Source organism: Engraulis encrasicolus, chromosome 5 (genome assembly GCF_034702125.1).
Source record: "Engraulis encrasicolus isolate BLACKSEA-1 chromosome 5, IST_EnEncr_1.0, whole genome shotgun sequence".
Lineage (NCBI taxonomy): Eukaryota > Metazoa > Chordata > Actinopteri > Clupeiformes > Engraulidae > Engraulis > Engraulis encrasicolus.
In genome coordinates this window covers 39,881,721-39,907,596 of record NC_085861.1, presented here as the reverse complement: position 1 = coordinate 39,907,596, position 25,876 = coordinate 39,881,721, and the positions used below count along the sequence as shown (strand labels likewise).

The following is a 25,876-nucleotide window of genomic DNA, read 5'->3' as shown; positions in this document are numbered from 1 at the left end:
TTTGTATTTTCTGTTTCTTTTTATTGATGTGATCTAGAAAAAACATCATTACAAAAAAAAAACCACTTGATCCTGGTAAATGTATGGGGGATTACATGGACAGGGGTGGGAAGGTACACAATACCAGATAATGCAGGAGGTCATGGTCTGCAATGAAATGCGGTTACATTTAAATTTCACTCACTACCCTTGATTGTGGCATCAACAGTCTTCTGAGATCCTTTGTGCAAAGCTCACACATGTATTGTTCAAGTGATAAGCACACTACAATAATAATAATACAACATGATCTGTACTACTTGTGTTGTGTAGTTGTTTCCCGACTTAGCACACTCCTAATCTCTATACATCTTTTGAGACATTACTGTGACGGTACATCTTGAGTGGAGGCCTACACTCTAAGCTTGAGTTATTTTACTCACCTTTGTGGTACCATTGCTCCCTTTGGTTATTTACCAGGCTGGCAAGATGGTAATACTATCATTTTGTTCTCTGCGCTGGGTTCTGCATGGTGGTTTGGCTGTAGCAACAGTGGGCTCTCTTGACTGCTATTGCTGGTAGGAGATCTATTCTTCCTGTGGCAATTCAGTGATGTGTTTCATGAACCCTGCAGAATAAAAAAAGTTTGAGGATTTTTTTAATTATAAATGTCATGCCTGAAAATTAGAGGTTGTGCGCCACTCAATAAAAAAAAAAAATCTTGTTTTGAAGTTACATAAACTGAACCTCCAGCTAATCCCAAAATGTATCTGAACAATTAAAATCTGCCTGAAGATGGACCAAAAATATCACTGTTCTGTTTGTCCCTACTTCTATTAAATGATAAACGTATACAGTGTATGGGCAACATACTTCTTTATACATTTTCATTGTGTAATTCAGAATTGTGGCCTCCAACGTCAGTGGGCCATCGTCAACATCTCAACCATTAATGGTTGCCAAGCAGAGGCCCATCACTGGACTGTTAGCAGGTGTTAATGCCAGAGCCATCTTCAGACATTTAGAAAAGGAACAAAGCTTCGCTTAGAGCCCCTCAATCCATCAGTAAGCTCTACAAATGCCCTTGAAACGACAATGCTTTAAATGTGCTTTGGATCCATCAGATGGAAAATACAATTTGCGGCCTCTAGGGGCGTCTAGATTTCTAGGCTAAAAAATCTGCCTTTCTGAACAACTTTTCAGAATAAATGTTTGTTATCAATGGTGCGCTGGCTGCTATCTATTCGTATCTATTATTATTCGTATCTATCTATTTGTAAAGGGTCTGCGATTTGCATGAAGTGGCTCAGCGGGCCACATGTGGACCCTGGGCCTGAGTTTGCCCACCTCCGATCTAGAAAGATAAATGTATAAATGGATAAGGCTTTGCAGGGCCCTGGAGCCTGCATCTTGACCTCGTAGCTAGCCACAAAAAAACAAACCTCTTTTGTAGGTTGCTTGGTATGCATCCTTGAACAAAAGGCCCATGGGTCTTTTTCTGAAATTCTTGGCTTTATGTGTCCATTGTCATTTGATTAGATCGTTAGCCCTTGTGACCCTTTTGGTAGACCTTTGAGTGATTGACCACTCAAGAACCAAATGTGTTGATAATATCATGTTATCTCTCTGCCCATTCACCAACAATAACATTTCTCTGACCACACACAGAAAAAGTTTCACTACAAGGCAAAATTATTTAGGCCTATTGTAGTATATAAAAATAATGTAAGGTTGTCCTATTATTAATCATGTGTGATTATAATTGCAATGATAGAAAGATACCTTTTGGATTTACAACAGCTACAGCCACACTAATGCACAAAAAGTTTCAGTAATACATTCAATGAACATGACTATGTACAACTTTGGCTTCCCTACATGTACACAATGGGTGTCAAGCAGTAGTCTTAATTTAAATATACGTAATTAACATCTTCATCCATATACATAGTTTTCTGTGTCAAATATATGTTTTTCATTATGTGTAAGCTTACATACTATATGAAATGATTTTAATGAGACATTCTAGAAATATATAAACCAAAGTGTTTTTTTAGGAAACATTAAATTGATCTTAATGCTAGCTTATCACTCAGATACAGTCAATCCGGAAAGTATTCACAGCGCTTCATTTTTTTCACATTTTATTATCTTACAGCCTTATTCAAATGCTACAAATTAATCTCTGTTGTCAAAATCCTACAGAAATTATTCCATTATGACCATGTGAATAACAAGTTGTCTTGACAGTTTTGAAAATGTATAAAAATAAAAAACAAATAAATAATATTTACAAAAGTATTCACAGCCTTTGCTTAATACTTTGTAGAACCACCTTTGGCAGCAACTACATTCATTTTTTTTTCTTTTCGAAATGAAAAGGGATTAAAAGGGAGGTCATCGGTGTGTGTTTCAACCTTTCAGCACATTGAAATTGTACATTTTGAGTCTGCACCTGGCTAAAATAGATGGGTGTGAGTTTTGAATGAAATCCTATGGAGAGTATCATGATCTGCTTCTGTAGTCACAGTGCATGTTGACATGCATGCTTCTTTAGGTGTAATTCAGATTTCCAATGTTGACTGCATTCATACATCCCCAAACGATGTCAGTCCCACTACCATGCTTGACTAGCCAGATGATGCACTTTTTTTGGTAAAATTCACTTGTTTACCGCCACACATGTTTAACACCATCTTAAGCCAATTTGTTTATCTTGGTCTCATCAGACCACACGACATGGTTCCAGTGATCCATATCCTTGGTCTGTTCATCTCTCTTGAGAATAGCATGAAAAAGTTGATTTATTTCCATTTCCATTTCCAATGGGGTTTCATTTCTGGTGATTTAGAACTAAACTGGTGAGTTAGCGCCAAAACGTGGCATGGAAATCTACGGGTATATTGAAGAGTGAAGTGTGCGACACCAGGTCAACAAACAAGAACAGCTGACAGCAAAGCATCAAGGATATCTGGGCTTCCATAACTCCCATGCACAGTTTCTGCCATTGACTTCAATGTTAAACGCATCATGGCCGTTATGAAGACAGAGAGAGTCCTAACCAAGTATTGAACATTGCATGTTATGTAGAAAGTACCAAATTTTAACTGATTTGATGTGACCCGAATTTTGATGAAGAAAATTGTGATTTTATTACAATATTCTAATGATGCGAATTCCCTAATTCATGGGTTTTCACTGAATGGTCAATAAATCTCTTTTTGGCACTGAAACTTAAAGTACAGGTATGTACATTTTTCCACAACCTAACATATGGCCATCTAAATTCTGATGCGTCCAGTGTCACATGCATGCGCTATCTGCATTTATTTCCCCATTCACTTTGCATTAGATGATGTCACTATGCATATTATTTTTGTTTCAGTAGCCTACACATCAAAGAGAACATTTTGAGGTTGGCAACCTCACCCATTCAGATTTTAGGCCTACTGCACAAACAAAAAGTCTGAGATCTTGACTACTAAAGTAGGCTATAGAGGGGGCTTGCCTTGATGAAGTCTGGGAAGCCCTGGGAAGTCTTGATTGTATATTGGACCATTGACGTGATCTAACACAATTTGCTGCTTTTGTGGCAACAGCCGAGCAGAATATTTGACTGGTATTGTGTTCTATGTAATGTTTTATTTCATTAGATAGGGGCCATGGATTTTGAACATTTTTAGGCTATATCAAGATACAACATGTAAATATGCCAGAATTTAAAAAATAATAAGGCAAAAAAAAAAAAAACTTTTCTATTTTCTCAGTTTCCCCCGGGCCTATTGTGGCCTGTTTTCTTGTGGATAATCGCACAGGAATTGCAATGGCTTTTAAATAACTTTTCTATCCAAAATAAAAAACATTTCACAGGGTGTGTTGTGGGTGAGGCCATGACCTCAGGCCGCGCCTTCCCGCGGAAGCCTAATTGTCTGACCTGTTTAGCATAATCAGGGAAGCCCCCCGCCCGGTCAACCTTAAATAAAGGCAGCAGACCTCTAGCCCTCGTCACTCTCCAGAGTAACTCATCAGTAATACAGGAATTGGCGTTGCTGATCCGCTGCATTTCTTGGACTAGGCCTATCTCTGGACGTCTGAAGACATCGGCGTCCATCTCTCTTTCAATATTCCAGTCGGCTCCTTCATCAACCCCTGCGTCTAAAGTGTAAGTTTGTTGTTTAGTAGTTACTTTGCAGTGCCATTGCATATTGTAGTTGTACTGTGTCCACTGATTTGTATCGTATCAATATGGGCATGTGATCACTACACGCAACGATATCATCCAAGGGAGCCGCTACTTATTGCCATTATTTTGTGTTCTGTTCTGCTGTAGGCGCGCAGTCTTGGCCACGTGGTTATGCAGACTCGTGAACTCCCTCACTCGGGCTATATTGGTGAAAAATTTAAATACAGCCTCCCTCTATTCGGTTTTTGTTTTGTTTTGCTTGATCAACTTTTAGTCGTAATCCATAGTTAAATCTATGCGGTAGCTCAAAAAGTTGGTAGATAGGCTACTTGACTTCCTTCAGAATCCGCGTGCGCTGTCAGTGGTGCTGAATTGTTGTTCCCCAGGCTTTGTTTGACCCCCGTGTGCCCCTGTAGCGGCGTGCAGAGTCCAATAAATAGTCCAGTTTGTTCTCTAGTGTTAAGATTTCGTTATGCTAATGTAGTTAATTGGCCTTTGAGACATTAGACTGAGTGCTTTCTTTGTTGCTGTTCCAGCCTGTCCAACTTTTTTTTCCTGCTTCCAACCAACCAAACACTTCACACGCCGAGGGGAGCACATAAATAGCCTTCAGCTTGAGGTACTACTGCTACCTCCTACTACTATCAGAAGCATAGTTCCTATGGGTTGACGGTGTTTCTTAGTATCTTGATGCAAATGTGTTGTTGAGAAAACAGTCGTAACCACCTACAATTAGTTCTAGCTTAGAGCTACTCGGCATGTTCCATCTTGCCTGCAGACACTAGTGTGCTGACCACCGCCCAAACGTCGGCTCTTGACTTTATCCCAACCTCATTCCACTCCACTGCAATGTTACAGAGCAGTTGATGATAGAGTCTGCAATCAGAAGTAACAACACCGTTCTTCAAAAAAATATTGGAGGCGTTACCTGTCTGCAAGGATGACACAATTAATACGCTAATCCAATGTTTGGAAATCACTCTGGCAGTGGCAAGCACACCATAGGTTAGCCCTTGCATTGGACTGTCAGTCTGAACACTTGTCTGTGGGATCAAACGGATTGAGCACCCTACAGAAACAGTGTGGACAAAATGGTGTTCTATGATTTGAAGTCAATACACTCGTTGCGTCCATCACAGGATGGAAACAAATGTCTTTCTCTGGAGTTGGTTTGTTCCTCGTGATAAGCGACATATGGACACAGGACTGGATAAAATTGGTGCGCAGATTGTGTGCAGAAGACATCCAATATTTAGCCAGGTAGCATACATTGCTAGCTCTGACTTTGTGGGTATAATTTTCAGCACCACATGCGCAGCTGTTGTAAACAAAGGCTTGGGAGCTGAGCGCACCAACTGGCAGGTGCTGTACCTAGGCTACAACAGCAGTGCAGGCTGTTGCAGTGCTACAGCAGCCGTTTAGTTTATTAGTCAGCATTTCACAATTGTGGTTCTATCCACGGTAAGTGTCATGGTGTGTTTAATTAACATGTTATTCCATAAGGTAAACAGCTTTGGTGTTTTATGTCAGCGCGTATTATGTAGGCCAAGTAGCGACGAGACATAACCTATTCTTGCACAAAGTATTTGCCGGGGTTTTATCTGACATTTTGAAAAGTGTTTGTGATGCTGTCCATTGCCTCGGAAGGGGGTTTGGCCTTTCAGGCTCGTCGCGTAGCGCAGCTATCGCCCACGAGTCTGAGCAGTAGGTACTGCAAGAAATGAGCCCATGAGAGCCTGAATTGTTGCGTTGGTCGCGACATGTCCACGGGCAGAGGAACAGAATTGTTTGAATTGGTAGGAGTTTAATCATGGTGCATTTGTGAAATGCGTCCTCTGTGGTAACTCACAGAATGTGTCTCGGTTTACTACATCAATATATGTCAAGTAATATTCGCATTTAAGCTGCCACGGATCATTTGATAGTGTATGAAATACATGACTACTTTGTAAACGAAGAGATCATGTTATAATTGTGTTGTAAGTTATAGTCAGCGTTTGAGCAAGGGCTTATGAGACTCTTACCTGGCTTCACGTTTTGGCGCAGCAGCCTTTGCTGCAGGCTTCTGTTGCGGCAGTTGAATTCTCTCGTATGGTGACTGTCTGTATTGGATGAATGAACATGTAAAGCATGTGGGTATGAGTGTAAGTATATTGTTCTAATATAAAAATAACATTTTAAGACCCAAGTCCAAGTGAATTTTACACACTACAACGATTGAGTGGAGGTAGCAAATGTGGATACACCTGTTATGAGAAACACGCGCGGCTTTAAATAAATACTGTTATTTTCTTCAAACTTTTAGATCTGGCCCAAGTTTGGTTTTAAATTGATAAATATATATCTGTCTCTTGAAACCAAAATGTTTTTTCCTGTCTTTCAGTTCTCACTGCTCTGCTCTGTACTGCGCACTTTAAGGCGTTTTGTATGGATAAAAAGTGCGCATTTGGAGAGGTGCCCTTTTAAATGCTTCCTATTCACTGAACGGACAACTTCCGTGAAAGACACTATTATTCCCGTGTATATCAAGTCTATTTAGTTTAAATTGATATATTTTTTGAATTCAGTAGCCTCTAGAGATGAATAAAGGTCACCATGGAAAGCCCCAGGGTCAGACAGCTGTTTAAATGTCTGCTAAAGAGTCCCCTCGTCCCAGCTGCTTTCACAGTGACAACTGACGTTTTGTATTGCCTGTATGACTGCTGTTTGGACCAGCAGACATGTCAGTATTGAGGGGAGGCCAAGGAGTACATGACAGGGGGCTATTCTATTTGATAATGATGGAATATATTTATAGTAGAGAAGTTGGGTATTTTAGGCCTTTTGTGCACCAAAGGGCCCTTAGTGGCCCCACAGGGTCCTAAATAGACCAAATAAATGGTATAGTCCACTGTGAGCACCCCTACCTATTGAACTTACATGGAAGTGCCCCTTTTGCAGGGATTGCTGGGAAGAAGAAGAACAGTACAGATTTGGACTTTGGAGAGGCAGGAGGCACTCTGAAGAGGTAAGAAGTGCTACAAATACAAATGGATTGGTATCCAGTGAGCATGAAATGGTGTTGGGTGGCCATATAGATGATATTTATGGGTAAATATGTGACTTTTGAGGTCCTGTGTGATTCTATTGCATAGCTGAAAACAGGGAAGGGTGAGGTCTATGCTAGCCATAGGCAGGCAACTATGGAGGAAAGGCTAGGGGGAGCTATTGCTGCCTTGGGAGTAGGGAGTGTGTTGGTGCAGTGGAGAGTGTGGTGTGTTTTACAAACTATTCACATTGTCAGAAGTACTTGGGAAGTGGTCTATTGTTAGTCTGTATCTTGATTAGGAAGTTTGTGTTTGTTCCTTTTGTGGTCAAATTGGTGTTTGTGCAGTAGAAACTGCCAAACTGCCCAGCTGCCCTTGAACTTGAAAAACAAAGGCAGGAAACTGTCAAACATGACTACAGAGGTTAAGGAATTAGCACAATAACATGTTGTCATGTGGATTCTTTCATTTATTTAGCTTAAAAAGCGATAATAAGGTAAAACTGTATTTAGACTATCATGGTATGTGCTATGACAGAGAGCTTTGCAAGATGGCTGCCCTTCTGTGAGGAGAGTTTAGTTAAAAGGCTCCTGACTTCCTGATTGAGACTGTGACGTTGCCCATTTGTTTACAGTGTAGCCATATGAAAATAGATGTTTTTAAGACTTTCAAAAGTATTCTATTTCTTTTTTTATTTGTAGTTATCAATTAATATAAAACATTATATTCTCCATTTTCTTCATTTTTTTCTGTAATGTGACATTGCAGTGTCTGAGGCCTAAGAGCTAAGAGATATTCACTGTGTGCCTCCAGATGTTAGCTCCTTAACTCCAGCCTTTAAAGTCTTGCTCCCTTGGCATTGCTATGGGGTAAACAAGGCCTATGTAGCAAGTGAACACAACTCTCCATGGTAACTGTGCAGCCAGAGCCACATTTGGGCTTTTCCAGACAGGGATGGGGACCACTGGAATATGTCATTTATATATTCACCGCATCCCAGGACCCCAGTCACAAAATAACAGGGTTACAAAGGGTTAATATACAACGTGGATGTTAAGTAATGTACGACTAGAGTATCAGTAAGGTATAATTTGAATATTATGGCCTGCTCTTGTGATGTATGCTGCTGTCCAGGATGCCAAATTACATTTATTTAGTAATTTTGGTTATTAACCCTTTCATCGCACTATTACTAGGCCTATTGATTAAGGAATTTCAATGAATCAGATATAAATTGTCAATTTAATTGAAATGTCTCATATTTCAGCCGAATTAAAATAATTATCTTTTTTCCAGTTGGATTCAAGCATGTTAATTGGTCAATTAAATAATTAGATCAATTAATTATTTCATCAACTAATTAAAATAATTATTTAGTGTCCGTGTGCCTGTCAAATTCATTTAATTTTCTTGTCTTAAAAGATTAAATGGATTTTATATATTAATATATATAGATATATATATAAAGTGTATATATATCAGATATAGTGTCTCACTAAATTAGCTTTCAATATTTCATGCAGTTTTATACTCCTCAGGAAACAGTCCCATATAAAACATCACACATTTTGAACCACATTAAAAAAATAAAACTGTCCAGACATGAAAGGGTTAAACACGCCTGTCGATTGAGGCCTCACTTCCCTGTCACTCTCCTGCCACTAGTGCTGCATCCCATTGCTCACTATTATGAACAACCATCAAAAAAACGATGAAAATGTAAATCTCTGCCCCCTGTGGTCAAGTTTGGGAACATGCTTTATGTCCTCAGACCATGATATTAACCCTGAGCCATGCTTCTGACCCTCTCACACTTGTTACTGGTAGTATGTTTGTTCACTGAGAATCATGTTTTCTCACAGATATGGTGACAGCATTTGTGGAGATGTCCCTGATCAGGTTACAGAAACAGGAACCCTAGGTTCATATAAGATTACTTTACAAATCTTACTTATTACTCATTGACACAAAAAAGTGAAACCCCCTTTAGACAGAGGAGCTGTGCGACTAGATCTTAGGAGCCTCTCCAGGCTGCTATCTCGCCCTGCTCTCTCTGCCCGCCCCCCTAGGCTTGGCTTGGGTTTTTTTGGGGGCCTGTGGTTATGCATCATTTGCATCGGCCACACCCACTAAGCGCTCTGCCAGGGATTAGATGTCTGTTTTACACACAGTGCATCACCTGCATCCGTGCCTTACCTTCACAAAGTGCAGTACAATCAGCTCCCTGATGCTCTCCGCTGATTAAGAGTGACCTTGGTGGTATCTTCCTGGGTAAAGCAGGGCTTCGAATGGCACTGTGAAGACACAGAGTGACAACAGTAGCTGTACATTAGAAATAAATATGAAATCTCCTTTACTGCTTATCTGTAGGTCCATTAATTAGAAACGTAAACCATAAGCTGCATGCGGATATGGTTCCCTAATGTATTATTGAGTCTCAGACATAAATGTTTAATGCTCAGAGCACAAGTAGTTCTCCATGTACTGTACATTGGCAGTTTCCACTAAGAAAATAGTGACCCTATAGCATTTGAATGTGACCCTCTCACCCTCTTGTCTTACTCATCCTCTTCCTGTACACATCTCAAACTGTCATATGAAACCAGGAAGTGTGCAAAGGAGAGGGTAGCATGCACATCACCTTACACCCTGACTCAAGGCTCAAGACCCCATGGCTTCAATATTTTAAGATAGGATGACTGAGAACTAGAGAGAAAGAATAGGGCATTATGGGCTGGGAACACTTGTATTATCCCAGTACATTTGTAACAGGAATAACTCATACTGTGAATTTAAGTCAAAATGGAGATTCTGGTTTGTGTAAGTACAGTTTAACAGTGTGATTGACATGTGTTCTCTCTCTCTCTCGTGCCCACAGGTGGTATCTGAGTTGCAAGCTACGCTCCGGGAGTCCATAACAAACCACAAGACCACCCTTCACCCCAAGCAGAACTTCAACGTAAGACTTCAGTTTCTCAATTGTGTGAGCGTAAACATCCACATTCACAAATGTGATGATATAAAACAAAGACACATACATACAAAACAAGAATTTCATGACGGAATATGTACCAGCAACTGATTTCTTGATATGCTGTACATCAGATTATGCATAATTAAAAAAAAAACTTGAGATGGATGGTCACAGGTCTTGGTTGCTGGCAGGCTTCCTTGAGAGCAGCTGATAAACACAGGGTTGAAAGACAAGGCAGGCTGTCTGGGTGGGGTGAGGGTGAGGGGTGAGGGGAAGGAAATGTCAGCTGTCTGGAAACTGGTGGTCTCCCTGCCTGCCCAAAACCAAGTCTATTACTACACACCCTCCACTGTCCTACCCACGCACACCACATGCTAACCACCACCGCACCACCTCTTTCCAACTGTCTGTCACAACACTACACAACACAACATGGCACAACACCAATACCAACAACCAAGTGAATTAAAATATTTTCTATCCATTCTGGTCTAGTAAGACAAACTAGTTTTGAGTTTTGGTTAAATAGTTCCTAAGAATTCAAATATACTTCTGAAGAAGCCTGTGTCTGCTGCTACACCATCCTCTCTAACCTGGTCTTGTAATGAGACAAACTGGTTTTGTGGTTTGATTAGATAGTTCTTAAGAACCCAAATATACTACAAAATCTTTCCGAAGAAGCCTGTGTCGGCCACTGCACCAACTGTCTGCTGCAGCCATTTTATGTGAACCAGAATGGGTGTGCCTGCCCAGCTCCTGTGGATTGCGGAACGGCTGCATTTTTCCCCTCCGTAACCCAATCAGCATTGTTCATGTATGAGTCACTCCCACACCCCGCCCTTATATGGCGTAGAGGCTGGGACTGGCTTAGAAGGAAATGGTGGCTGGCTGGCTGACTGGCTAGCTGTGTGTGTGTGTGTGTGTGCACAAAACAACAGCCCTGCCACAAGGAAGACAGAGCAGCTGCAGAGGCTGAACAAACAAGGTAAGCTATCCTGTCTAGCTCCATTTTCTCTTTGCTCGGTGCTTTCTGTGAGATGGTGTAGTCTGTCCGTAGTCACCTCAGTGTTTGTTTTTAGCTCTCGGTACGGGAGCCCCTCATGTGATGTTGATTTCACTTGTCTGAAGCTAACTTTAGCCACACAGTGTCCGGGGATGGGACTTCCTTAGTCATTGTGGTAATTCTTGTCTATGGCACTGACTGGTTATGGCAGTTTTCATTTTTCTTCCCAGCTCATCTTTTGGGTTAGAACTCATTTAGTTAGCTGACAGTGTTTACTCAGCATGTGCTCAGCCCTGTTCATAGAGAGATTATGTAATGTAATGTAATGTAATGGTCTGTATGCATACATAGTGCCCGTCTTTGCTGTAATATGTAAGGAGAAGGAACCATGTTGTACGAGTGATTCTGTTAGCATTGATTTTCCTGTTCCCGACTGCAACAAGCTGGTTTAGAAAACAAATAATAAAGACCTAACATGGTAATTTCCCCTACCATAGAGGGAGGGACTGTGGAGCTGACACAGATCTCACTGCATGCTGATGGGTCTCAGTGTGCTGCTGTGTTTTCAGAACTGGACAGCAACCTGTGACAAGTAATGTCACTGCCTGGCGTTTTGTCATTCTAATCTGGAATTTTGTCGAATTCTGCATATATTTAGAAAATATTTAAAGGGGAATGACATTTTATTTTTAAAATCTACCAAGACTGTGAGCTGTTAAATACATGAGTTTAAGTTTGAATTATACAAATATGAGTTATTAGTTTGAACTAATATAAAAAACAACTGTCCATAAATAGATCCTACCATAGTAATTACTGTAACACTTGTTTTGGTTGCCATGGTGATGTAAACAACAGGTGGAGTCACCATCGAGGGGATAGTAACAAACATTAAGATGTTCTGCTTAATCTGCTCCAGTGTCATTTTCTGCGCTCTAACATATGTTATTTTTTCTTGTGTGTTTATTTTTTGCAGACCTGCCATTTTGGGACCAGCAGGGAAGTAGACCTGATGGCCAGCAAGGATCAGATCAAGCAGACGGCGGTGAAGGTGCTGGGTTGTGTGGAGAAGGCCTCGTCTTTCGCCTCCTCCATCGACCCGCTGTTCGGCATAGTCTCCTCGCTGGTGGGCATTGTGCGCAAGGGCCTCGGTGACGAGGAGGCGCACGAGCTGGACGGAGACTTCCGGCAGGTCCACGAGAAGCTGGAGAGCATCTCGCAGAAGAACCAGCAGATCCTGCGGCAGATCCGCATCGACGAGGTCAACGAGACCTTCGGGAAGTACGAGGAGTACATCAAGCACCAGTACGCCGCCTTCAACACCATGGTGGAGCGCGTCAAGAGGGACCCCGAGAAAGCCCAGCGGCACATGGACGACTTTGAGAACATCTACGAGCGCGACAAGAGCGACCTCAGCCTGGACGTGTACTACCGCGGCGTGATGGGGACGGGCACGGTGTTCGGCAGGCCCCTTCTGAGGGTGTACATGGAGCACTGCGAGGGGGACCGTAAGATCATGGAGGCCAGGTGCTCGCACATCGCCCACCTGTTCCACATCGGCCTCATGGCGCTCATGGCCTACACGGCCGTCACCGAGGACGACGAGGATGAGGTGAAGGAGAAATGGGGCAGGCGGGTGGCTGAAATTCAGGACAAAATGCTGGACGTCTTAAAGCAGTGCAAAGAGGACTGATTGTGGACGAAAGGACTTTCAAAATTTGTGGTATCGCTCTTCTACGTAGTAGGAAAAAACAAGCAAAGCCATTTGTTTAAACCAAAAGAGTCCATATCTATAAAGTTAATGAGTGAGCTGTTTTCGATAAAAAATATATATTGTTTTGTTTGATATTTTATACTATATTCATTCAGCACTGAGTTTAGATGTTATTTTGCATTTTTTTGTCAATGATCATGTATGTTGTAACATTTGCTGAGACTGAATGTATCCACTATCAGTGATGTGTATTCATGTTCATAGCCAGAAGGGTCAAATACTTGCACATTGTCATTCCAGCCCCCCTAAATGCATAACCACAATCATGGACCATCTATGTTTATGTTTATTTTGTACATTAAAGAAAATATTATTCCTGCACCTGCTCAAAGTTTCTCATTTTTTTAACTGATTATGTGGGATGATGCAATGTTATGCTAAAATCTATCGCAATCTGCTTCCAACATACTTCATTTAGACTTCTGAAGAATGTGGCACATCTAAGTATGAAATTTCTTCAAATCATTTCCAGAAAAATATTGACGGATGCATGTCTATTTTTTCTCAATGTGAAATGTCTAAATATTTCTAAATGTTTCTAAATTAATGTTTCTCTTCGTATTCTTCCCCTTTCAGTCAGGCCTGCCTTGTACTGCTGGCCTCTTCCTACTGCTTGCTGTAAAGTACAGACGACCCTACTGCCGCCAAGATGGCTGACATGGACATGGACATCATGGAGGACCGTGACAAGCTGAAGCGCAACGTGGTGAAGGTGCTGGAGTGCGTGGCCACCATCTCCTCGGCGGCGGCCGTGGTCAACCCCATCTTCGGCGTGGCCGGCTCCCTCATCCGCGTGGTGCTCCATCACATCGACGACGAGGAGATCAAGACGCTCAAGCGCGAGTTCGGCAGCGTGCACCGGGCGCTGGACGAGCTCTCGCAGCAGCACCGCAGCGCCCTGCTGCAGATCCGCAAGGAGACGCTGGACGGCCAATACTGCACCGTGGAGGAGAACCTCAAGAACCAGTTCCGCAAGTTCATGGAGGTGGTGGAGGCGCGGCCCGGCGACCACCAGCAGCGCAAGAAGGACGACTTCGAGGAGAGCTACGCCAACGACATGGGCGACCAGAACCTGCACACCCTCTACGACGGCGTGATGGGCAAGCCCAAGCTCTTCAGCCAGCCCATCCTGGAGGTCTACATGAGGCACTCGCAGCGCGACCGGCGCGTCATGGAGCGCCTCTGCACGCGCCTCACCTACCTCTTCTGCATCGGCCTCATCGCACTCATGGGCTACGCCGCCATCATTGGGGACGACGAGGAGGGCCTGAGCGAGGAGTGGACCGAGAAGATGGAGAACGTGCAGGAGCGCATGCAGGAGGTGCTGAGGAGGTGCAAGTAAAGCAAGCGCTGATGATGATGATGATGACGAGGTGGAGGAGACGGAGAGGAGGCGAGATGAGAGGAGAGGATCCGAACCCACCCCCTCTCACATCTCGTTTCCCCTCTTTCTGTCGTCATGTGGGAGGTGCTGAGGAGGTGCAAGTGAAGCACTGATGAGGTGGAAAGGAGAGGAGACGGAGAGGATCTCTCCCTCTACACCTCAGTCCCCACATCTCATAGGACCCTGCTTACCCTCCTCTCCTTATCCACCAAAAGAAAACTTCTTTTCATCCCTTCTTGTCTTCCTGTGGGGAGGTGCTGAGTGAACCAGGCAAGCAGGGAGGAGAGGAAACAGCCGCCTCCCTTCCTCTTTCCCCTTTACTTCAAATTGGACCCAGCCTTGCCCTAAAACATCTCTAAAGCGTACTCCCTTTCTTCTTATCCTCATGCAGGAGCTGCTGAGGGAAAGAGGAGAGGGAAAGGATGCCCCCCTCCTCTCTTTCTCCCCATGCCTCTCTTCCTCTCTCGGGCTCTCTCCTTGTCTTTTCCCCTTCAGCGCACGTTGGACCCTTATTTGTCTCCCGTCTGCCTCCTCAAAACAAACTTCTTCCCTCCCCTCCCTTCCCTTTCCTCTCCTCTGGGCCTTCTCCTGTTGTCTTCTCATGTTCCATGCCATACAACAACAAACTGCGGCTCCATTCCAGTTTCTCCTTACACACCCCTGGGGTCTTGTTGAGAGCGGCTCACTGAGAATGTACCTTTTAGAAAAATCTAAACTGCACTTTTTCTTTCTTTCTCTTCTTCACCTATCCCTGTGTCTTGTTCAGGTCTGATACATGTATGACATACTGTATGTATAATAATATGCATAACCAGGGTGCGATTTGTTGAAGAACCAGAAGGGGGGATAAGTTTAAGATTTTAAGCATTATCAATGGAGTTACATACCGCAAATATTAAAATCCTGTAGGAATAGTGGAAGTATCAAAACCAGAAGGGGGGACAATCCCCCCCACCACCCCTACAAATCGCACCCTGTGCATAACCATAACAGCATTGCAAGGTTCATTTAGACCTCGTTTACACGTATATGGATGTCTGAAAGGCCCTGATAAGAAACTATTCCTTTACACATAAACACTGTTGTAATCAAGTTTTGAAAACATCCGTTTTAAGGAGCTAGAGATTTGTCAAACACACCTGAAACGGATACGGGCAAATAGGGGGGTGGGGGGTGGTGGGGTCTTCTTGTTTGTACATGCCTGGTTATTAGGCAGTCCCATGTGAGTGATTCCATATTCTACAGCCATTTTTATTGACTTGACCATTCTGATTTATTATATACACGTGGTGTATAAATGGGATCTAGTATAAAAGGATTAAGAAAATACATCTGTTTTTGAAAAATGTCCATTTATGTGTTAAACGGAGTCTCGGCCAAACAAACTTCAACTAGTTGTAGCAGCTGTTCCACATGCTAAGCTTACAACAGTCTTGAATCCTACTATGTGCAATGCAATGTAAAGAGAAATATGATGAACTGTCTGTACAGTGCATCAATGACAACACTAAAACAAAAAGAGGGACAATGTGGTGATAAAAACTGAAATGTCTGAAACCACTAGATGGACAACCTCAGAGATTATCACTAGCTGTTACTACAATCATACATCATTTCCAAACCTGCATGCCAGATATACTACTGTAAGCACTGGCCCCTACTCGCTCATCACAGTATAGACATTATCCAGCATTACTAATTCATTACACTACTTGCTTTCCAAGACATGAAGAAGGCGGTCTCTGCCACAATGCTGACTGTTGAGCTATTTAACCAAGTGCCGCTTCACTCTGAGCTACTCCATATGACACTACAGTGCTACAGCAAGTAAATAGGAGTTGAAATAGGAAAAATAAATGTTTTATGCCTCATATAAAACACTACTAGACCTGCCCAAGACAGACCACATGGTTTTACACACCTCACAGTGTTGAAACACTACAAAATATGTGCACACGCACACACACACACACAAACACACCAAACAAACACTGTTGTCAGCAGCTACTTGCATGCATTTTGTCAAAATATTATGAAGAGATGTGAAGTAAATGCTTTAACAAAAATGTTAGTGGAAACAAAAGGTCAACCATCTTCTCTGCATAGCCCTCTGGTTAATGCCTTTTTGAGTAATCAATCTATTCTTTTTTTAATTGATGAAAATATTCATGTGTACATTTCTTTCTTTTTTGTAAACCAATGCCATTTATATTTTTCCATTACCTTTGACATTATTTTGACTGACAAACATGCCTTCAGTGCCTCAATTCTGAATTACAATTTTACTAGGCTCTTGTATGTTGCCAATATACAAAAACTCAAAGTAATGTCATGATGTTGAATAACTTAGATTTGTTTTAGCTTCTGAACAAATTCCACATGAGCAGTTGTGATGGATCTCTTTCCAATGTGATTCAGTTCTCTGTTGCATACTATAACTGTTAATAAAAAAGGCAAACCTGTCATGAAAGTGATTGCGTGTCCCAACAATCATTTGCCCAGTTGTTGCATCCTTCGGTTGGAACTCCCAACCTCCCATACCTGCGGACAGTGAAAGGAATATGGTGTCAGTCATATTCCCTCATATTTCCCACCTTAAACAGTAGAGTATGTCATTCTTTTTAGTAGTTTACTTCTAGAATTAATGCTGCCCATTCACAAATGTCACCTTTCCCCCACCACCCACCACTAAGTAATTCCTTGTGACTGAGAAAATGAAATTTTTGACATAGGCCTATAAGATCTTCTCATTGTCCACCATTTTGAAATTCCAATAACAGACATTTTTTTGCTACAAAAGTTACTGTGCTTTGGTCACACCCATAAATATTACTTAATTGCTTAGTACATATTCATGAAAAGGTCACATTTGGGAATGATCAGCATAGGTACAGTAGGCCTCTAGATACAATGCCTACTCTGGCCACAATATACATGGGTTCTAAATTTTGTTTATAACCTGACTGCGCGAACCTAGCTGCGCACAACTCAACCTCTGATTGTTGGAAACCTCTGTCGGTCAAAAAATTAGCTCACGTGGTTGGCTGCCAGTGTCTTGCCCCTCATAACATTGTGTTGATAAACACTGAGAACCCATGTATACCTTTAAAATGTATGGGCCCCAGATCTATTGCATTCTGGCAAAGTATGGTAGGCCTACTGTTTAACCTGGCAAATTCTGTTACCAAATTCATGACATCCTGGTCCCTGACCCTTCCTTCACCAACTAGTTCTACAAAGATGATGGCATGGCATAACTCTTATGCCCATCCCCAGAGTGTGCTCTGCTGCCTATTTCTGTCCACTAGCGTCATCTTGTGGTGGTTTGACCCCATGGTCATGAACTGAAAAAACGTCGGGGAACAGGCTCCCTCACCTACCTCAGTACCTCCCACACCCAGAAAAGTTTTTTTTTTAAAAAGAAAAGAAAAAAAATAATTTATGATAAATACTTAAAAAAAAATAGATACAAATAATGATATGCAGCCCGACTGTACACTTCCATTTTGCAGCATATAATTCTTCAGTTGTTGGCCTACTGTAGGCTTACGTGTTCTGACTTGATTTTGCTTTCCTGCAAATGATCTGGGTGGTCTGAGGACTAGACTACCGTGGATTAATAACAAATGTAAGTATATGGAGAAAAGGCACATTGGGAACGAGGAAGAGATAGCCGAGATCATGAGTGAGGGGGGCACTCATATGTGCAAATAAAAGACCTGTGCGCAAGACAGAAAAAGATTGGGAAACACTGAACTATGAACAGGAGATATAGGCTACTAAAGATAGCCTTGTTATTAGATTTCTGCCTGAATAGGCGTAGGCCTATAATTTCATTATTCATGCTTTTTGCAAGATTACATGGTGCTTTTTCTTAGTAGCCTATTACGCCTACTCGTTATTTCAAAGTAGGCAGATGCATGCACGCACGGTGATTTTAAGTTTAGAGCTATCTGTCGACTCTGGGATAGAGACGATGGAGTGACGATGTAGTGTCAAATCTTCCCAAAACAATCGGTCAATTAGGCCTAGCCACATTTGCCAATTGCATTCCTATATTTTGACCTCGGATGTTAGGATGTAAAATCAAAGATTATTTTAGCTCATAATAGACCGCCTCTGGTACGGTCAATGTTATTATGATGAATGTATTATGATGCATGCGGCATAATGCCTTTCAGCCTTGATCGACTGGTGACGCACGTAGTCTACCTATGCCTATAGAACACAGAGCGATTCACAGATTCCGAAGTAAATTCAACTTGTCTCATTTCAGTATTTTCGCATTTAGAATATAGTCATATTCATATTAGTCTATGTTTTTTGTTTGGTTTTATTACCATGCCTTCTCGGAAACGCCGTAAAACGCATCCAGGTAAATGGAACCATTTATAAGCCTATAGCCTATCGATACCTGCATAATCATTATTATTGAATAAATAGCCTATGTTATGAATATTCTGAGATTATTGTCATAGTTTAAACACATAGGCCAACATTATCTTTATCCATTAATTTCATCATAGAAAAATATAGGCCTATGTGCTGTGAGATGTGGAAAAAGCTGGAAAGCATAGAGAAACACAACCCACATGATGTGAAAATGTGATCTTGCTATTTAGACATATCCCAACGGATAAGCGGCAGGAAACAGCCCTACAGTCTCCCTCAAAGGGCCTCCTGCTTGGGTCAGCAGTCCACTGTCTCTGACCATCAGCCTGGCCACCAAACGGTCATCCAAGAGGCTAATAGGAAGAGGCCAAGAAGCAGCACTACACAGTCTGCTCCCACCACAAGCACAACAAGTGGCGTCTCCCAGAAAAGAAAGAGGGAAGACACTGACAGCAGCCCAGAGGAGAGGACCCCTTCTCAGGAGCTAGACGATGAGGTGTCCATCTTGATCGGATCAAACGAGACCACCTGTGCCGAGACCCCTGAAGGTAAGAGGCCAGAGTGAGGAGATAGCCACCTAGTTACCAGATGAGAACTAAACGGCATGTTCTCAGAGAAAATGCTATATCATAGCGGCTCATGCATACCAACATGCACGGCCCCATACACATTGCTGCTGTACACACACAGTCACACTGAGACACAGACACACACACAGTGGTGTAGTCTGCTTTTTATGGTGGGTATACCGTATATTCGAGCATTTTTTGTAGTGGGTATACTACTGTATATATTTGTGCTATTCAAAATAATGGATCAATCCATTTTAAGTGGGTATACTGAAATCCCTGAAATTTAGAAGTGGGTATACTCCGTAATCCCCGTGTTATAGACTACACCACTGCGCACACACACACACACACACACACACACACACACACACACACACACACACACACACACACACACACACACACACACACACACACACACACACACACACACACACAGAACAAGAAAGAGAAAGCTGCATTTACTACAGTGTGTGAGCATCTGATCATGACACTAATAAATGAACAGGTCATAATGAGGGTGCCATTTCAGGGTATCAGAACCCCCCAAGAGCACTCTGTAAATGTCTGAAGGCTGTATGTATGTCTCACAAGTTCTTCTACTTTGGCAGGTGTTTTTACATCCAAGTATACTGTGGGAGAACAGCTTGGATCAGGTGGATTTGGCTCAGTGTACGCCGGTATGAGGAAGTCAGATGGTGAAAAGGTGAGAATCATGAAGGCTTTTTTTGTTTTTGTCTCACACGTTTCCAGAATTTACTTGATGCCTGAGTGACATTTCTTTTTGCTTCATATGTTCTCATACTTGTAGGTGGCCATAAAGTTTCTTTTGAAACGAAGAGCGGTGAAATGCTTCAGCGCTCAGGTAAATTTGCTTTTATGCACAGTCTTACTTAGGCTAATCATTTTTCGACTACAATTTCCCCAATGAAAGACAGAGGTTGTTTTGAGAGAGCACAACTCTCTCAGGCAGGTGAGGTGGTCTACTAACTGTGCATCCTGTCTTCTCACTGTAATATCTCATAGATGACCATAACTTTTCAGTCATCAGCATCTGATTTTTATTCCTCTTTCTGTCTCTTTCAAGTTTGATTGCATGCAGGGGCCTTTGGAAGTGGCCCTGATGACCTTGGTGTCCCAGCCTGAGCAATGCCCTAACATCGTGCAACTGCTCGACTGGTTTGACTTTGAGAATCTGTACGTGTTGGTGTTGGAGCGCCCCAGCCCCTGCGCTGACCTCTATGAGTTCATGGAGGTGTTTGGAGGCCCTTTCGAAGAGATGGACGCTAAATCCATCATTCAGCAGCTGGTCCATGCTCTCATCAGATGCAGAGACAAAGGCGTCTTCCACAGGGACCTCAAAACCAAAAATGTCCTAATCAACATCGCTGATTATTCCATCAAATTGATTGATTTTGGCTGTGGCGACCTTATGAGGGACACCTACACCAGATTTGCCGGTGAGTTGCCAGAAAAACAAAGTCGAGGTGTGCAGCCGTGGCCTAATGGTTAGAGAGGTGGCCTTACGATTAGAAAGGTGCATATTCAAATCCCACCTGTGCTTCTCCTTATACCTCAATCCATAGCTGAAGTGCCCTTGAGCAAGGCACGTAGCCCAATATTGCTGTAACTGTAAGATGCTTTGGATAAAGGCCTCAGACAAATATATAGCTTTTGGTGCTTGTGTCTCTTCAATATTTCCCAGGTACACCAACCTACATACCACCAGAGTGGCTCCTGCATAAATGCTACAGGGCCTCCCCCACCACAACATGGACACTCGGAATCCTGTTGTTTGAGCTGGTGTGTGGTTTCACGCCCTTCAGGACCCCATTCGAAATCACTCACAACCAGCCCAAGTTTGTTGAGGGTTTATCCGAAGGTGCGAAATTTGTCAGATTTTGTTAGTCCTATTTTTTTTATTATTGGAAAAAAAGGACCTTAATTATTCATAGCTGTATTTGGTACAACCACACTCTGTGCAGCATGTAAGGACCTCATCAGCTGGTGCTTGAGGAAGGAGGCAGAGGAAAGACCCACTCTGGAGGGCATACTGACGCATGAGTGGATGGCCACCAATCTCTCATAAATAGCCACTGGGAGAAACAGGTAAAACTTAAAACTTCATCGTAATGACGCCAAACTCTCAGATGCAATAGATTCATAGGATTCTATCAGGAAATAGCATTCACATGAGTAAGCTTATTTTTCTCCATTGGCAGACAGGGGAGATCAGGGACAATGCCACCAGCTGCCTCTTCCTCCATCAGCAGACCGAAAAGAAAAGTGACAGATTACACCAATCCCATTTCTAATTTCAACCCCCTCCCCTACCTACGCCTTCCCCTTGGCCCTCGACCCTTCAAACGGAGCAGTATGAATTGAGACACCCCTTCAACGATCACGGATTGAAACCCATAGCATTCAAAAACCAGTCTCTCAATGGTTAAACCAAAGATATTTGTAATAACTCGCTCAACAATTTAAAAAAAGGACAACAGCGTTAACCCTCACAATTCCTTTATGCAACTCCCATGCATTAGGTTGGCATTAAAAGGGATTTTTTTCATGTCTGTTTCATGGACAAAATGACCATTACAAATTGGGACAATGTTTATTGTGTATAATTATTACAACTGTGAAACCGTAAATTATGGCAAAAAAATTGTTTATGTGCTTTTGTGGATACCACCCATTTAGGCATTCACAATTCATTCGGGGAAATCTTTCGTACCTCTCAGTTTGAAGTGTGCATCCGTAAAATCTCCGTTAGAAGGGGTAGAAAGCACTTCCCCTTACCCCTTCCTCTCTGTCCGAACATGAATTGGGACATTCCAAGCCCTTCACGTGAACACGCAAAAAAAAAAAATGAAATGGGATTCAGCCTGGGTCTCACCTGGGTGGAGCACCACCGCACAGCAGGGCACCTGAGACTCGCCTCCACATAGTGTGTCAGTCTTGGCCATAAGATTTTGACTGAATGTGGAAGACCAGCATGTACAGTACTCTCTCCGACAGAGAAAGAATTCTCCTGATCTATCTCCTGTGGCCTGCAGTTTTAGCACAAATGCCCACCTTCTCCAGCATTGGGACTTGATTAAAACATACATGCTCAACTGCAAAAGGACTCTTGTATTTCATGTATCACTTATCTATCTAGTGGGTGAGGCCAGGTGTTGGCAGATTGATTCCACTATAAAGACCTGGGAATTCCATCTGCAGTTCTCTCTCTCTCTCTGCACCTCATTGCGCCAGACCCACTCTCTCTCTCACTGGCTCGGTTGAATGTGTTGATTTATGTTGTGTTCATTTAAGAAAGAAAGCTATCATGTAAATTGGACGCTGCGGTGTGGTCTCCCTTTTATGTTTTTGCTGCCTTGAGCCAGGCAGTCTTAACACCATTTAAATGCATTTTTGTATGCATTACATAGCAGTTAGTTTGGCTTTTACATATAGGTGGTGTGAGGGGGTGTAAAGGTGTTAATGGAAACAGATGTTAATTCTGCCCACATTCAGCAATTTATCAATAATTAAAAACATGTATACAGCAACACTAAGTAGTTCCCATCTTCTTCTATACCAAGTAATTCAGAATGGTCTATCACAGAAAATAACAGTGGGACTGGAACTCAGAACTAACACATGTAATGTGCATTATAAGCCGTGGAGGGCAGCACAACGAATTCAGAAGTTTCTTTTACTCTGCTTCAAATTTAAGATCCACTTAAGCTCTCAGAATATATTGTTCCAGTGTTTTGCTGTTTTTAATTATTTATAATACATGTTTACTGGCCAGGAATATCCTTTATTTGTGGCGCACTTTGAATTGCCTTGAATGTGTATGAAATGGGCTAAATAAACTCAAATTGAAGCAACGTTGGAATCAAGCTTACAGTAATGCTTCGTGTAAATACAAGGACGTACTCTGTCAACTCTAAAATAAATAAACACTTATTTTCTGCCACTAGGGGTCAATGATGCACAGAAACTAAGATGGAAAGGGAAAATCTCCCTATTGTGAAAAAATGCATCTGCCACCTTGTGCTGTTCTGAAACAGGTGCATCTGACCAAATACTCTCTACCATCAGTGGTACCTTAACATATATTGATTAATTATGCCTGTTAGTGATATGAAATATTTCCAAATGTCACTTTTGACTCAAACTGAGTGTGTTAATTGGTCCTCCTCAAGATGACGCTACCCAAATCATGTTTACCTGTGTCTTAACTGGTAATCTTTTCCGCAGACACAACACCTTATACCAGCATTTCTCAGACATTCCACCCTTATTGTAAAATTAAGCCCCTGAAATATGCTCTTGCGCACAACAAGAATAACGGGTTTTCTACAGCTTGCGGTGAAGCAAAAAATACACAAGCTTAAGGGCTGTTTTTCGCCCTCAACAAGCCGGTATGTCATCACGGAAATGCTTACCTAAACAGTGTTTTGAAATTGTGGATAATGCGATAGTGTACCCAGGCGCCATGCTCTCCAACCAGGACAATTACGCACGGTTACGCACCGCCTCCAGATTGTCTGTGTAGCCAGCAGGGTACCGATGAGCTTTTCAATACTTCCATTCCAGTGGTAATATTGTGTAACTTCATATGTCTATATGCATTCTGAATATTCTGGGTTAGTTATCACGGTAAACACTTGCATTTCACGAGCTGAATACCATACTGAGATAAGGATGCCGAAATATATACCCCCACATAGTTACTCAATGGCGAAGAAGAAGCACACCTGACGTATTCCACTTGTAGCCGAGTACTGCTTATGACTGTCCCCTGTACAAGATGTCTACTGCTCTGGCATCAGGACGATAAGGTAGTTTTTCCCGATGACGTTTGTACGAAGATAGCCATTTACTCATCCCATCCTCCGCCATCATCTCGGCAACACGCTTAAATTCACACAGTTCTCACAATGCTTTGATACACATTCCATTTGTAAACAACCATCATTACAGCATGTCTTACTTATTATGTAGGATAGTTGTCTTTTTATTATATGGTGGAATAATTCGACCATCATACAAATATTGTGACTAATGGTGAAGCAAATGTAATTGTGGTGTGAAATATTGACGTAAACAATCAATGTTGCACTTGCTAAACCGCAAGGTCTGTACAAAAAACAACAATTATCTACTTAAATCTATTCAAATAAGACTTTTGAAATCATGATCCATACACCAATTGTATCCTAAATTCTTACATCTATTTCAAAGACAACCAGGATATACACTTAACTGCATATGGGATATGTTGCAGATCACAAGAATAGACATTATAGTCTTTGTATGACTCACCATCTTTTAAGTTTGATTCTCTGTATAGTGCCGTGCCTGAACCGTGGTGGAGCCATGCATTATTGCGCACCGTGCGCATTTCGAGCACGTTTGGATGATAGGTATGATGTCAATGTCTCTGCGCAGCACCATTTCAGATTCTCCAAATATTATCCCTCAATATGTTATCCCACTGATTGTCAAAGGCAGATTTCGAGGTGCAACGTTTCCAAAAATGTCTGTCCTCCACTGAGTGCGCGCAAGTACATCTCTCTCTCTCTCTCTCTCTCTCTCTCTCTCTCTCTCTCTCTCTCTCTCTCTCTCTCTCTCTCTCTCTCTCTCTCTCTCTCTCTCTCTCTCTCTCTCTGCCTTTCTGTCCTGCTCCTCCTCTGTCTCACATATTAGTACCATCATTCCTTTCCGAATCCGCATGTAATCCGTGAAAAGTCTCCGTGGGAAAATTGTGGAACTTGGAGAACATTGCAGCTGTTCTCGGCCAGGCGGCAGACTTGCTGTGTTGTGGTGTGCTATAATATTGCAGGTACGGAATGGCGTTGCTTTGTGGATGATGCTTGTGCATGTGTCATAGTGTCTTCGAGATAAACAGCGGTTTTCAAGGTGTGTCCAATGCGGTTGGAAAACGCTCACATTTTGATTCCATCGTTTAACAGTAGAATTTATAGCCAAGGAAGGTACAGGGTATATTTTGAACTACAATATAGGCCTACATTTAAAACTATCTCATAGACTATATGCTTACACTGTATAATAATGTTCCTTAGTAAAGACTCAGTAAATAATTAACCAATGATGAATAAAACATTAACAAATTATTTTATTATTAACTAAGTTTTATTAATGCTTTATAAAATATCTACAAATGATATATTTTAAGATTTTACACACCTTATAACAGAGTATTTTATTCATTTACAAGCAACTTGTAAATGTTTGATAAATATACAATATTAACATAGCATTTCTTAGTCATTTACAAGCATTTGTCTACATTTCCTAGTCATTTACAAATGTTTGTTAATGTTTCGTTCATCAATAGTTAATTATTTATTAAGTCTTTATAATGATTTTTTGCATCCATTATTCTAAAGTGTTACCTATGCTTAAAATATAATTTACAAGTTTTTAGTATTTCATGTTAAATCTACAGCTAGATCAGCTCTGGCACTTATATAACGGAGAGGGATAATTTATAGGTTCTAAATGGCAGGTCTACATAGGTCTACTGTATATAAAATACATGCAGTTCAATCTGTTATTTTTTTTTATACAGGCA

The 25,876-nt window shown here is 41.8% G+C and overlaps 2 protein-coding genes across 4 annotated transcripts; both read left to right on the top strand.

The window, feature by feature from the left end:
- Positions 1 to 3,990: 3,990 nt before the first annotated feature.
- Positions 3,991 to 16,797, top strand: LOC134449449 (protein rapunzel-like). Of its 3 annotated transcripts, none has more exons than XM_063199385.1 (4): positions 3,991 to 4,141; positions 7,103 to 7,169; positions 10,067 to 10,147; positions 13,516 to 16,797. In XM_063199385.1, exon 4 carries the CDS (start codon positions 13,589 to 13,591, stop codon positions 14,279 to 14,281), a length of 693 nt encoding a protein of 230 aa, XP_063055455.1. In that variant the 5' UTR covers positions 3,991 to 4,141; positions 7,103 to 7,169; positions 10,067 to 10,147; positions 13,516 to 13,588; the 3' UTR covers positions 14,282 to 16,797. The 3 variants fall into 3 exon arrangements, with proteins under 3 accessions (XP_063055455.1, XP_063055456.1, XP_063055457.1); XM_063199386.1 differs by lacking the exon at positions 13,516 to 16,797 and adding an exon at positions 12,142 to 13,416 and having other exon boundaries at positions 3,993 to 4,141; XM_063199387.1 differs by lacking the exons at positions 3,991 to 4,141; positions 7,103 to 7,169; positions 10,067 to 10,147; positions 13,516 to 16,797 and adding exons at positions 10,263 to 11,147; positions 12,142 to 13,416.
- Positions 16,798 to 18,576: 1,779 nt separating this feature from the next.
- On the top strand, positions 18,577 to 22,417 carry LOC134448544 (serine/threonine-protein kinase pim-1-like). Its single transcript, XM_063198220.1, has 7 exons — positions 18,577 to 18,698; positions 18,946 to 19,263; positions 19,899 to 20,152; positions 20,375 to 20,747; positions 20,993 to 21,169; positions 21,273 to 21,396; positions 21,510 to 22,417. The coding sequence occupies exons 4-6, from the start codon at positions 20,384 to 20,386 to the stop codon at positions 21,374 to 21,376; spliced, it is 645 nt and encodes a 214-aa protein (XP_063054290.1). The 5' UTR covers positions 18,577 to 18,698; positions 18,946 to 19,263; positions 19,899 to 20,152; positions 20,375 to 20,383; the 3' UTR covers positions 21,377 to 21,396; positions 21,510 to 22,417.
- Positions 22,418 to 25,876: the final 3,459 nt, after the last annotated feature.

Bases quoted from the DNA above. Each gene is read 5' to 3' on its own strand.
- LOC134448544 (XM_063198220.1), top strand. From the start codon at position 20,384: ATGCAGGGGCCTTTGGAAGTGGCCCTGATGACCTTGGTGTCCCAGCCT. The intron at 20,748-20,992 runs GTGAGTTGCCAG...AATATTTCCCAG, and splicing joins CACCTACACCAGATTTGCCG to GTACACCAACCTACATACCA. The intron at 21,170-21,272 runs GTGCGAAATTTG...CACTCTGTGCAG, and splicing joins TGTTGAGGGTTTATCCGAAG to CATGTAAGGACCTCATCAGC.
- LOC134449449 (XM_063199385.1), top strand. From the start codon at position 13,589: ATGGCTGACATGGACATGGACATCATGGAGGACCGTGACAAGCTGAAG.